This window comes from Melospiza georgiana, chromosome 1, assembly GCF_028018845.1.
Source record: "Melospiza georgiana isolate bMelGeo1 chromosome 1, bMelGeo1.pri, whole genome shotgun sequence".
Taxonomy (NCBI): domain Eukaryota; kingdom Metazoa; phylum Chordata; class Aves; order Passeriformes; family Passerellidae; genus Melospiza; species Melospiza georgiana.
In genome coordinates this window covers 121,897,011-121,910,057 of record NC_080430.1, presented here as the reverse complement: position 1 = coordinate 121,910,057, position 13,047 = coordinate 121,897,011, and the positions used below count along the sequence as shown (strand labels likewise).

The 13,047-nt window shown below is 37.6% G+C and overlaps 1 protein-coding gene across 1 annotated transcript; it reads right to left on the bottom strand.

Annotated features, from left to right (window-relative positions):
• Window positions 1–3,037: 3,037 nt before the first annotated feature.
• Window positions 3,038–12,761, bottom strand: XKR9 (XK related 9). Its single transcript, XM_058040725.1, has 3 exons — window positions 12,487–12,761; window positions 4,777–5,000; window positions 3,038–3,681 (listed from the first exon to the last, which is right to left on the bottom strand). Exons 1-3 carry the CDS (start codon window positions 12,759–12,761, stop codon window positions 3,038–3,040), a joined length of 1,143 nt encoding a protein of 380 aa, XP_057896708.1.
• Window positions 12,762–13,047: the final 286 nt, after the last annotated feature.

Genomic DNA, 13,047 nt, shown 5'->3' with positions numbered 1-13,047 from the left:
TGAAATGGTCACTGGTGATATGAAATGTGTCTGGAGTCAATTCATGTGCTTCCTTATCCTCCCTCCTACAGTGATTCTGAGTTTGAACTACCAGATGAATGAGAAGCCTTTTCATCGCTGTGAAAATGAAGGGAATCAAGTGAAAATCTTAAGGTCAAGAAGAAAGGGAGGAGTTTAAAGTTAATTTTTTTTTATTATTCTCATAATATTCCCCTCTAGATAAAAATTCACTGGGAGCAAACCACTAGGAATTTCCATCTCTTGAGGTCCCCTGACTGATGACAGCAAAATGGAGATGTATTGGTGGAAGAACACTGAAGATCTTTAAGATTTATGAAAAGAATCTAAATGATTTCCCAAAGGACCATTTCCAGGCTCAGGATATGGCTAAATTTATATCAACTAGGATTTACAAGCCTAAAATAAAGATTGGAACTGAAGTAATTTGGTTTGGTGTGCTTTTGAATTAGAATTATATAAATAGCCACCTAGATGTCTTTCTTACCAACTCAACTTCAGTGTAATATTCTTCTTAGGGGCACAGAGGAGGGAGTGGGGAGACATAAGGAGAACAACAGAAGGCAGCACTATGTTCAGCTTTTCTCCCCTGAGAGAAAATGAGTGTTAGGAGTTGGCCAGAGAGATGGCAATGAAAGACTTCTCTTTGGAATTTGTCAGTTCATTGAAAGGAGAAAAAAAAATCACTAAGAGAAATTATTTTGTTACACCAGAAATTAATTTTCCTCAGGAGCAACTCAGGCTCCAGATTTTGGGCAGTAGGCAGAGAACTTGGAGGCCTCAGGGGTGAATTGCCCACACTAGGACTTCTTAGGATCTCATATTTCCCAAGAGATCTGCTTCTCAGATCATGTATAAAGTTAGAACTCATCTTCTAAAAAATAGCTAGACAACATTTCATTATTTTCTGCAAAATAGAGTTAATATTCTCTATTTTCCAACCCTAGTCCCTTCTTAGGATTTTAGATTGACAAACAGTAAAAGTGTGGGAAGCCATATAGGGACTGTCTTCACTATTTAGGATTCTATTTTTTCCATAGCAAAATATAAGTACATTCAGCCTAAAAGCAGGCATGCACTTTGCTGTCAAGGACACCATCACCAGTAATAAATATTCTGCAATAAAGACAGAACTTAGGACAATCATGGTGCATTAAAGCCTTGGGCTTTTTCTCCTTACCTAAGAAGATGTTCCAGGGCTAGCAAATCTGGATATCTCTCTTCCACAGTAAAAGAAGTGAAGGTACTGGTTTTTATACCAATTTTAGTAAAACTAAATTAGTATTGCTTTGTCTCATGGATTGTGCTTTTCTGTCTTAACCTGTGGACCACATTTTGTTGCCCCCAAGCAGGAATGAGGGATTTTAGAAGTAAACTCTTTCACTTGGCTACACCAATTTCTCATGTGCAGCCTCAGAAAGGCAGACTGTTCAGTCCAAGCTATGCACATAGAAATTAATTTCCTTGAATAGGATCAAGGAGATGTAGTACATGGTTGGCCTGATAAAGAGAAGTGTGGGCATTGAACAGAAAAAAAACATGTTTAGAAACTTTTCCTGAGCTCTGGTAAGGCTGAAAGAGTAAAAAGAAAAGAGCATTCTGCAGTCCATGAACTTGACAAAAAAGACACAAGACACAGCTCTTAGGAACCCTAATTATCAACCAAAGCTTCATCCCTTTCTACAGAGTTTCACAGAATTTTGTTGTCAATAAAGAATATTAACAGATTTGGTTCCTGGCAAAGTTTATCATCTTTTCTTATCTCTAGGCTCTTTTCTCAAACCTAGTTCCCTACCTTTGCCTGTGGCCAATCTAACTGCAAATGTGACTTAATGGAAGGAGAAAGGAGGGGAGAAAAAGAACCCCAGGTTTTCATAATACAGATTTAAAACACAACAGCTCTGAAATACTCCCCCTTAGATTTTATTTCTGAACAAACTGTGGCTATCAACCTTATTTCATTGTTGTTGATTTAGCATTTGAACACAGAGCTGAAATGTCTGGTTTCACTCTGCCTTCTGCCAAAAATTCTTGATGGACAAGCTAGTTTTATCTTTTGCCAGCCCCTCCGAGTGCAAGTCATCAGAATAGTTGCTGCTCTTTTTTCCAGCAATAGACAGAAGATGCTGCACCACTGCCTGATCTGCATAGCCTCATATTTTAGTGGAAATCAGCATTTAAAGTGTTACATCTTAGAGCCCAAAGGAGAAGAAAGTTTCATGGAAGATGGCTCTTCATTTTCATGCAAGACTCCTGTTGCCATCCATAGATCGCTCAGGCTGCTATTATAACCCAGAACAAACTGGTATCATCCCTAAATACAGAAGATTGTGTGAAAGATTAACAGAACAAAAACAACAAAGTCATTAGAACACCTAGATGATAAAATGCTTGAAAACATCTCCCCAAATTTCCTTGTGGCAAGACAGTGATTGAGCCATAAATCAAAGCTGTTCTTTAGGGAGAAGGCAGTACAGTGTGTTAACATAAAGGACTGCAGCCCTTACAGTAATGGGGAGAAGCAGAAGACTGATCATTGCCCTCAGTTATTTTAAATGTACTCTTCTTTCTTTCCAGCAAGAAAGGAAATGAAAAAAAGAAAAAAAAAAAGAGCCTTGTTTTTAACAGAGTCAACATAAATTAATAGAATGTGGGTTTAATGCTATATTTCATTTAATTAACTCTTAGTTTTTCCTATGTTACATTTGCATTGCTAAAAAAGTAAAACTGTGAATTGTGTTGGATGAATAGATGAAATCCTTTCTTTGACAAACTAACTTTCACCAGCACATAAGTGTTCATGTTACAGAGTCTTTGCACTGTGGAAAACAAATAGTTATTCAAAGCCACTATGTACTCCTCAGTGACGATACATAAGTAACAATGACAGAGAAACACACTGTCCTGCAAGATCTTGCTATTAAGGACACAAAAATAACAAAAAAATACAAAAAAAAAAGCCAAAAAAAACCAAAACAAATAACAGACAAACAAAAAACCAAAACCACATTTGTAATGTTCATTGCATTAAGAAATTCTGAAATCTACCACTTTTCACTCTAACTTTTTGCCCCGCCCCTCCATCCATTTCATCTGAATATGCCTGAGGTGTGCAATAAGTAGTGGGATGAAAATGGCTGTAATAAACAACAAGAAAAATAATACCTAACACCAGACTTGAAAGAGTTAATATGCTTACAATTGTAAAACATATTTCTTTGATAATGAAAGGTTTCCAGAACATGTATACAAATAAAATACCTAGAGTCACTACAGTGTGAGTAGCATAATAAATAGAAATGCAAAATTTTGTTCTTCTCCCCTTTATGTTAAAAAATGAAAAAAGTAGGATGATTCCAACTACAGTTCTGTACAGATACTCCATCTTCTTAGACTTGCAAAATGTTGTATTCTGTTTCAAAGTCCAAATGAAGCCACAGATCCAAAGAAATATCAGCAGAATTACAGAAATTCTGACATTGAGTAGAGTGATCAATGAAATACTGAGTATCCAAGAAGTGATGGTAAGCAGTTTATAGAAGAGATACACAAACTTGGAAAAGAGATTAAATTCATCTTTGTCAGGCAGAGATTTCCGTAGTGATATCTGATAATCAACCATTGATAAGGAGATACCACAAAAAGACATCATAATGGCAGCATCTAAACAAAACACAAGGAAAAATGTTACATCAGAGAAAAAGATACACTATTTTACACTATGATTGCTGAATGAAGTTTTAGAAAATGTCATGCTTTCCTAATACTTTCTTTAACCCAGTTTTATATTTACTCTCTGCTCCAAAACACGTCACCCTAATTTTAAGCTCACTTCAGTTACTTAAATCTAGGTATCTGATGCTGTTTGGTACACTTGTATTATCCTGCCCAGCTCCTGGTCCTTAATGGCCTTCTCTAAATATCTGCCATATCCATACACAGTGACTTAGAAATTCCCAAAGTATTGCAAATAGACCATAAAAATTTAAGTTTCAACAATCAATATATGTGAGTCTGCTGTGTCTAAGATGTAGAAATCTATAACTAAGACTTGATCATTCACATGGTCATATCCAAGATAAGATTTGCCTGGTCCTTTTACCTGAGTCAATTTCGACTCCATGGACTTTGAAGGAACACTAGACTTAGATAGATCAATTCCAACCCTGAATAAGTCAATGTCCTGCCAATAATTCTGCTAGACTTAGAGCTGGAAATGATACAGCTGCTGTCTTGCTTCTGAGAGTTGAACCAGTATCTCTTCACCATGTTGCATTCTACAATACTGACATATCCTCAGATTTAATTTTGACCCTGTCCCTCACCTGTAACATGGGTAATGGTAGTGACAGCTTGCAGGGCTGCTTTGATTACTTTACTGAATTCCAAGTGCCTAGGTAGCAGTTTTAAAAGAATCTTTAATCAAAACCACACATATCAAAATGCTCTGGAAATTACATGCTAATTGCATTAAAGAGCTTATTTTCAAGAGATGCATCATTATGGTTTGATTAGATATTATGACTTTTACATTTATGATGCACAGTATTTATATATGACTTTTCATTTTTATAGTGAAATCTTCCTTCTCATTGATTCAGCAGAATGGACCATCTACTAGACAGAAATTCTAATTAAATGCAGAGTAATAATACAGTGGAATGCTTGCTTTCCAAGGTATGTTAAAATGTTATCCAGTCATGAGATATTTTTAGGTAAGATACTCAACTTGCAACAGAAGTAAATAGACAGACTTACATTGATAGAAATGAGTTTTGCCATGTTCCATGAGAATGTAAATCTGAAGAAAAAGTTGTGGTGTTGTCTCAAGAAAAGCCTTGAACACCCTGAGCATGTTAATATCAGTCACTGCATCAATAGTTTGTTTTTGAATGAAGTTGGAAGGGTCTGTTTCTGATGTACCTCTGCTACTTGTTTGTTTAAATGCAGCTTGACAGCCGTATTTCAAAGCAAACCAATACCTATTTTAAAAAGGACACTTGATTAGACAGCACTTTTTAGAAGACCAACTCAACAAAATTATACAGCCTTACAGCTTTTCCATCTTCTACTCAGATAAAATTTTGTCTGATATCTGCCTGGTCTCAGGGATATCAGAGAATCATTTAAGCCCAGCAATAAGAAAAGTTAAGTTATGCAATAAGAAAATTAATAAAACAGAATGAGACTTTTCTAAATAAAGAATACAAGCTCAATTTTGTTAGGTTCTTATTTCTTTAAATTACTGCCTTTCTGAAAATTCACTTGGCATCTCTCCTCAGTCTCTCTTTGAGATACTCATTCACTTCTTTTATATCATTTTCAGGGTATTAATGAATATCCAGCTGTGAAGTTCCACATCTATGTAAGCAGAATATAGATCCAAAGCCCCAAGGATAATAACCGATGAATTACAAACATAAAACAGACTTTTAAGAAAATCTACTGCATTGTTACTTTCTAAATAATCAGGAAGACTTATATTTTGGTAACACTGAAATCAAGTTTTACCTTTTTTTTTTCCATCTTTGTGTCATAGTCATAGTTTTATATAGGTAACAGTAAAAGGCAGATACACTGCCTGTTGATACACTCTCAAATGAGATATTTATTACATATATGATGATGTAGGATAGAGAAATCTAGTCTTGCTATGAGAGCAGAGTTCCTGAGATGTGGAGAGATAGGATACAGTGTAGAAAAGCACATGCATAGGATGATAAGGGATGGCTTGAAAAAAGGGATAAGAATGAAAAAATATGTGTGTAACAATTTTAACTGTATCATTATTATTATCATTATTATGATTATTACTGAAGATTTTTTATGTATAGAAGAATTCTTTCTTTTTCTGTAATGAATAGATCTAGACTAATAATGATTCTTGGAATCAACTGTTAGAATTTCATTTATACTAAGTTCTTGGCTTTATAGGTATGTAAATCCATGTGTTTGTCCATAAACAGGATTTTTATCATAGCAGCCTTCAGACATCACTTCCAAACCTATTTCTGTCTATTTAGTTCCCAGATGTTTTCAGCTTCTAAGATTCTTCTCCAATGAACTCATTTTGACTATAACCAGCAGGCAAGGACAACCCTAAGGAGTCCTTTTTGAAGAAAACTCACTATGATTCAGACAATTTTTCTAGCCTTGCAAAAACTACTAGAGTCTTTCCTCATCCAAAGAGAAGCTAATTCAGTGAATAAATCATGACAGCTGCATCGTTCATTTGAATCTATTTTCTTGAGAAACTAAACAGAGCACCACAAGCCAACACTTGGTTATCTTAAGGACCGCTAATACACAAGCTGAGAAAGGCAAGGTCCGGTGCCGTAACTTGATTTCTGCTTACATTCCCTAAGAGAGCATCGGAGATAACTGCAGGATTCCTGCTGAAGTGCAGCTTTCTAATTCCCTGGCCATCCACTGGATCGCACACACCACGGGCCTGATGAAAGCCGTGCCTTGCATTTACGGTGCACGGAGAACAGAGGGCAGCAGATCAGCAGCCAGCCAGATCTCCCAGCATCGTCTCCTCCGTGTGACACTGGGGCTCAGGACTCCTCTCCTTACTAAGGGAGCTAAGGAAGAATCCCTGGCTCCTTCAGAGGTTAAAAGTTTAACACCTTTATCACCTTTAAAGACCAAATCCTTTGACCACAGGGAAGGCAGTGTAGGGTCCTCTTCCACAACCACAAGGAAGACAGCCAGGATTGTCAGCTCCTGGGTTAAGGGCATGCCAGAGGATTAATGACTTATGCCCTGGTATGTTAAGGCATGTTGAGCATACAAGTGAGAATAGCAACAGTAGGAATAGGTGTGGAACAGCTTTGTTACTACTCAAGAGCCTTTCCTTTTCTCCTTGCAGAGATTCATAGACTGCATCCCTGTCACTCAGTCCATGAGCTGGCTCTGGATCCATTATTTACTCCAAAAGGAAACTCATTTTTATTTTTATGGTTTTGTGTTTTTATCTTATTGTTCCCTGAATAATCACTCATAAGCAAAGAACTGAACTGTTTGGCAAGGCATCTAAAGCTTTTTTCTGTTTATAAAACAATTAGTATTCCAAAACCTCTGGTTCTTGCATCTGAGATGTAAAAATCTGGAAAGTTTGCAATGTTTTCAAGAAAAAACAATTGGGTAGACTGCTCGTCTACTATTGCTAGTTGTCCATGGACTCAAGAAGTGGAAACCAGCTCCACAGATTTTGAGCTGCAAAGCTCACAGCCAAGATGGCAGGTGATGTGCAAGGCAAGAAATGTCCTAAAAGGAATATTTCAGCTGGATACATACCTGAAATCACTTGTCAGATTTCAAAGCACATTCCTTCTGAGCACTGTATATTAGGTTTATATTGTTACAAGATGGTATGCTATGGATTTGTCACTAGTTGTAGCAGTTTTGGTGAGGCCACTTCTGACTTTGAACACTCTATAGAATAACTTTTTATTTTCCTAGTAAACTCCAAATACTTCTACTGCTCTTTGATTATGTATTAAGGAGGGTGGCCTTCTCTGAGCCCCACATGCTTATGTCACTTACTCTAAGTTCATTGCAACAACTTTTAATATTTTAAGAGTATTTTGTACTTATATTGTCATTCTCATCTGTCCCTTTGGCATTTAATAGGATCTTTTAGGAAGGGCTCATAGCCAACTTTAGACCTAGTGTTGAAGTACTTTCCTAGCCTAGGGCAAAGTTCAGTTCATAATAAAGGATAGGTCAGGTTTAAATTTTCTCCTTTATCATGCCCACAGCTCAGCTAAACCCCGTGCCTGCTCTGAAACTATTATAGCTGTACTCCTCTAATCTATTTTCCTAGAATATATCTATTGCTATAGAAGTTCTGGGCTTCAATATTCATTGAAGCAAAAAGTCTTCTATAAAGGTACTACAACTGTAATATAAATACATTAATAAAAAGTAACGGATTTGTTATGTATTTTAGATAGAGGTGCATCCTAAATGGAATGTGAAATGGTTATGTCAATAATACAGACAAATGCAGGTTTACCATTTACTTTTTCTCCCTATAAATTCATTAAAGAAAATATGTTTTTCATTCTTTCAAAGTATATAAGCTACTTGAAAGTCAACAGAGTAAAAAACCTACAATTTCTTTACAACTGAAATTGTCATATGGTAATGACAAAGGTAAAGAATTACCACTGTTTCTAAATATCATTCACTTTGACAGGAGGAAAATAAAGGGTTTCTGCCTTTTCAGCATTTCTTTGTAGAGAACACAGATGTCAGGGCTCCTACTTGTTATTAACACTCATGGAAACACAGCTCCACTGTCTCTCTGTTCTTGAGATGTTCCTAGATATTCATCATAATTTCACAAGTGATGAAGTTTGATGCTGTAAAATTAGGAAGGCTTTGTCTCTGGCTGGGAATTCACAGGGGTGACAGCTATTTTGTTTGTTGTTTCACAGCCTTCACATGTGACAAGCAAGCAGCCTTGCCAATGTTTCCTATCACATGCTTCCCCTCTGATTTCCACTGACTTTGTAACACAATCCCAGCATTATACTACACATCCCATCTCATCAAACTATACTGATAAATGTTTGGGTGCCATTTAGAAATTCGTATAGGCAGGGTGTGAGTGGCCTGGTAATAATGATTGTCCTCTCAAAATTCTGGCCATGCAGTCACAGCTTTTAGCATTGTATAGATCCTTATCAAATGAAAATTACTCTCTGCTGCATGTTAAATTTCACCTTCTAAGTATCAAAATACTTGGATCAAACCCATGAAACTAATGCAATTGAATCAATTCTTAGGTCAGTAAATTTATATCAAGAAAATGTGATCAAACACATAGAATCACGGAATCCTTTAGTTTGGAAAAGATCTTTAATATCATTGAGAACAGCTACTGCTCTTGCACTGTCAAGTCCACCACTAAACCATGCCCTTAAGTGCCACATCTACATGTCTTTTAAATATCTCCAGAGATGGAGACTCACCCACTTCCCTGGGCACCTGTCCCAGTGCAGTGAAGAAAATTCCCCTAATATCCAATCCAAACCCTCCCAGTGCAAGCTGGGGCCATTTCCTCTCATCCTGTCGCTTGCTCTTTAAAAGAAAAGAATGACCCCCATCTGACGACAGCCTGCTTTCCTTTGTAGACAGCAGTAAGAGTTTGACACAGGGTTTTGGTAACTTAACCTCAGTGACATCTCCTAGCCAGATGACTCAACATCCTTGTAATTGTTCAGAGCTTGCAGAGTTCATACCTGTTATGCCAGGGCTCCTGGGAAGGTAGGCTACTCACAGGGGAGACACCCCTGCTGCACTGGGCAGGAACTTGTTGCCATTGCCCCCTAGCCTTAAGTCACTGTGCTCAGCCAGGTGAAGAGTCGATAGGGAATCACCCACCTCACGCATCCTGCCTGCCTGCCTGCCTGTGGGGCTGTCTCAGGAAAGGTAGAGTGTGATTCTAGCAGTCTGCATGGGTGTCTCTCTCTCTGATACTCCTCAGCCTACTCACCTCCTCCCAGAGTTCTATCACTAAGCAGAGAGGTCCTTTTCCAGAGTGCATCTCCCACAGGAGTGCTCACTGCTGCCAGCTGGTACTGCTTCAGAACAGGGCCCATCCTGGAGCCCATCTCACTTCCTTCTAGAAATACGTAATGAAATAAACCCAGGCTCAGCAAAGCCCTCGCATTTACTCTGATGTCTCATGGATCTAGAATTAATTTTTACAAATAAGCAAAAAAATCTTTCTCTTCTGCTTCTATTCAGAGTTGCTGGGTATTCTGAGCTACCTTTAAGCACCAAGAAGTGCAACAGCTGATGCCAGTATCACAGTGGCTGCTGCCTATGTGACCTATTCTGACAGCAAAGATTATGAATTGCTAATGTTTAGTCTCCACAGGTGTATCCTAGGCTGATGAAGCACACTGCTATACATCAGACAGCTCCAGAATTCATATACTGCCCTAAGGAAATGTCCCATTTCCCCACATTCCGTGGCAGTGTTATTGTCTTAATGTTGTCTGGTATGTCACAACTGTTCTCAATTCTACAAACATCTGTGTGACCCATTATATGGGTCAGGCTGAATATAATTTTAGTCAGCATAGTTAAAATGTACATTTTTAACTTAATTTTGTCTCCTTGCAGAGCATACTATTTCATATGAAATATAATTGCAGGTATGCACTCTTTCCAACAAAAGAAATTAAGCCTTCTTAGATAAGAAATATTTTTAATTTTGTTTGCCTCCGATTTTATATATATATTTATGTATGTATATACATCTATATATATAGCAATATAGTTTGTATATTTATTCCTTAGCATTGTCAGTGTGTTAGCAAACCCAAACTGATACCCATTGTTCTGTGCACTGCACAAACCTCCAGTTCCCAAAGGGTACTAGTTTGTAAGCCACCAGTTCCAGTACATAAAGGGAGCCTAGAAGAAAGCTCAAGGAGGACTTTGTACAAGAGCATGGAGTGATACAACAAGAGGGAATGGCTTCAAACTGGAACACAGTAGGCTAAGACAAGTTATCAGGATGAAACTCTTTCCTGCTAGGGTGGTGATGCACAGATTTCCCAGAAAAGCTGTGGATGCCCCAAACCTGGAAGGGCTCAAGGCTATGTTGAATGGGGCTTTGATCAACCTGGTCAAGTAGAAGATATCTCTGCCCATGGCAGAGAGTTGATTTTTATGAGTTGATTTTTAAGGTCCTTTCCAAACGAAACCATTCTAGGGATCTAAGGTCAAAGATGGAGCAGGAAGTGTAAAAGGAGATGAAAGAGGAAGGAAGGAAGGAAGGAAGGAAGGAAGGAAGGAAGGAAGGAAGGAAGGAAGGAAGGAAGGAAGGAAGGAAGGAAGGAAGGAAGGAAGGAAGGAAGGAAGGAAGGAAGGAAGGAAGGAAGGAAGGAAGGAAGGAAGGAAGGAAGGAAGGAAGGAAGGAAGGAAGGAAGGAAGGAAGGAAGGAAGGAAGGAAGGAAGGAAGGAAGGAAGGAAGGAAGGAAGGAAGGAAGGAAGGAAGGAAGGAAGGAAGGAAGGAAGGAAGGAAGGAAGGAAGGAAGGAAGGAAGGAAGGAAGGAAGGAAGGAAGGAAGGAAGGAAGGAAGGAAGGAAGGAAGGAAGGAAGGAAGGAAGGAAGGAAGGAAGGAAGGAAGGAAGGAAGGAAGGAAGGAAGGAAGGAAGGAAGGAAGGAAGGAAGGAAGGAAGGAAGGAAGGAAGGAAGGAAGGAAGGAAGGGAAAGAAAGAAAGAAAATTTGATAAGGTTTATTCACGTCTTATAATTTCAAGCCTGCAGAGTTCACTGACCAAATCTTATTTAATGGCTAGGCCCTCATTTTCCTCTTTGAATGAAGAATATGGGTTTCTGCCCCAAAGGACTTTCTGGAGAATCTCACCTTAACAAGTGTGACCTGACTTGACAGAATCTATTTTTATCCATTTACTGCACAGATAAACCTGAGAGACTCATTGTCTAAATTAACTACATAAATTAGATGACTAAGAGGGAGGACAGGAGGAAGTTGTACCTTGATACACCTAAGGAAAATACATACAATAAAAGTATGTAATAGTGAATCACAAAGGTACAAGCCCAGATGCCAGCTTGTTGTTACAAGTTTATACTTTACAGCATGCATTACCACACTGCTGGATTGTGAGGAGTGGCTGAAAGAACTTTGTAACTTATACATAACATCTTGGAAATTTTCCAAGCATAAGTAGCAGCACTGGAGAAAATATCATTTGTGCAATAGAGAACAAGCAACCAAGTTCACAACACTGTCAAAGGACAAAATAATGTTTACTAGATAATAAGTCACTCAGAGAATATGGAGCTAATTCTGGGAAAGAAGATTCAGAATTATAGAAATTCATGGTAAGAGATATTCATTGGAAAGTGTATGAGTTCAGGTAAATCCAAGAGTTTTGTGGATCGCATTAGAGTCAAGGTAATCCACTAAGCAAACAAAGTTTCCTATCACCATTAAATCAGTCCCTGAGGGAATGTTGCTGCAAATATCCTTACTAACTATTCAGCTATTCATTTCTCTTCTGAATCTTGGTGAGTTTTCCACACATGGTTAGACACTCAGGTTGAAACATTACTTCTTGAGCTATCTCAGATGCTAACTGTGCATAACATCACTTTGAAAACTCATATTTATTAGTTATGACAGTAGTACATTTCAAAGCAATAATTTTTATTATGTATGCCTCATCAAATGGTTGATTAATCAAATGGAGTAGGGTAGTGAATGATAAAAATCATTACTTGCAGGTATATGGAAGAAAAACTACATGTCCATCAAAACCTGACAAAATTTACCACAAAAAGACATTTGTTCTCATGGAGCAGTAATTGTTAAGGCCAGAATTGCTCCTGTCCCTGAAGCCATACTAAGCACTTCTTAGTAACTGTCCTAAAGCACCATGATTTCTCAACTTAAAATAAATGTTTAAGTGTGCTTACCTTATAAAAATTCCACAATGAAAGAGATGAACTAGAAAAACCAGTTTCAGCTTCCCAGTATCAGTACCTTCCCAGTCGTTTTTAAACCACTCATAACTAAATATCTGAGTTATTATTGATGAAAGACCTCTAAAACAAAGTATCAATATACTCCAGGAATATTGTCCTTGACAGAAATATCTACTAGCTACCCAGAAGTCCACTCCAATATCAACTACATAAATTATCATTCCACCAACTAAAAAAAAGAAATTCTGCTTAGTAAATTTCACCATGTGTGCAACTGCCATGTTGTCATTCTCTCCTCACTTAATGTAAAGGAATCTAAATGCTTTCCTACAATGGAATCTTTTTCCTGACAATACCACCTTCTCATCTTGCTTCATACAAAGGCAAGTTGGGTTATCCATTTTTTTTATGGCAAAGAGACTTGCATTTTTCCATGTTCTTGATTTAATATTAAATTAACTTCTAAAATACACATCTATTCTGGAAAAGATAAATGTAAATTTTCTTTTTAATTGACAGAGTCTTTCTTCATTACTGATTCCTAAAAAGAAG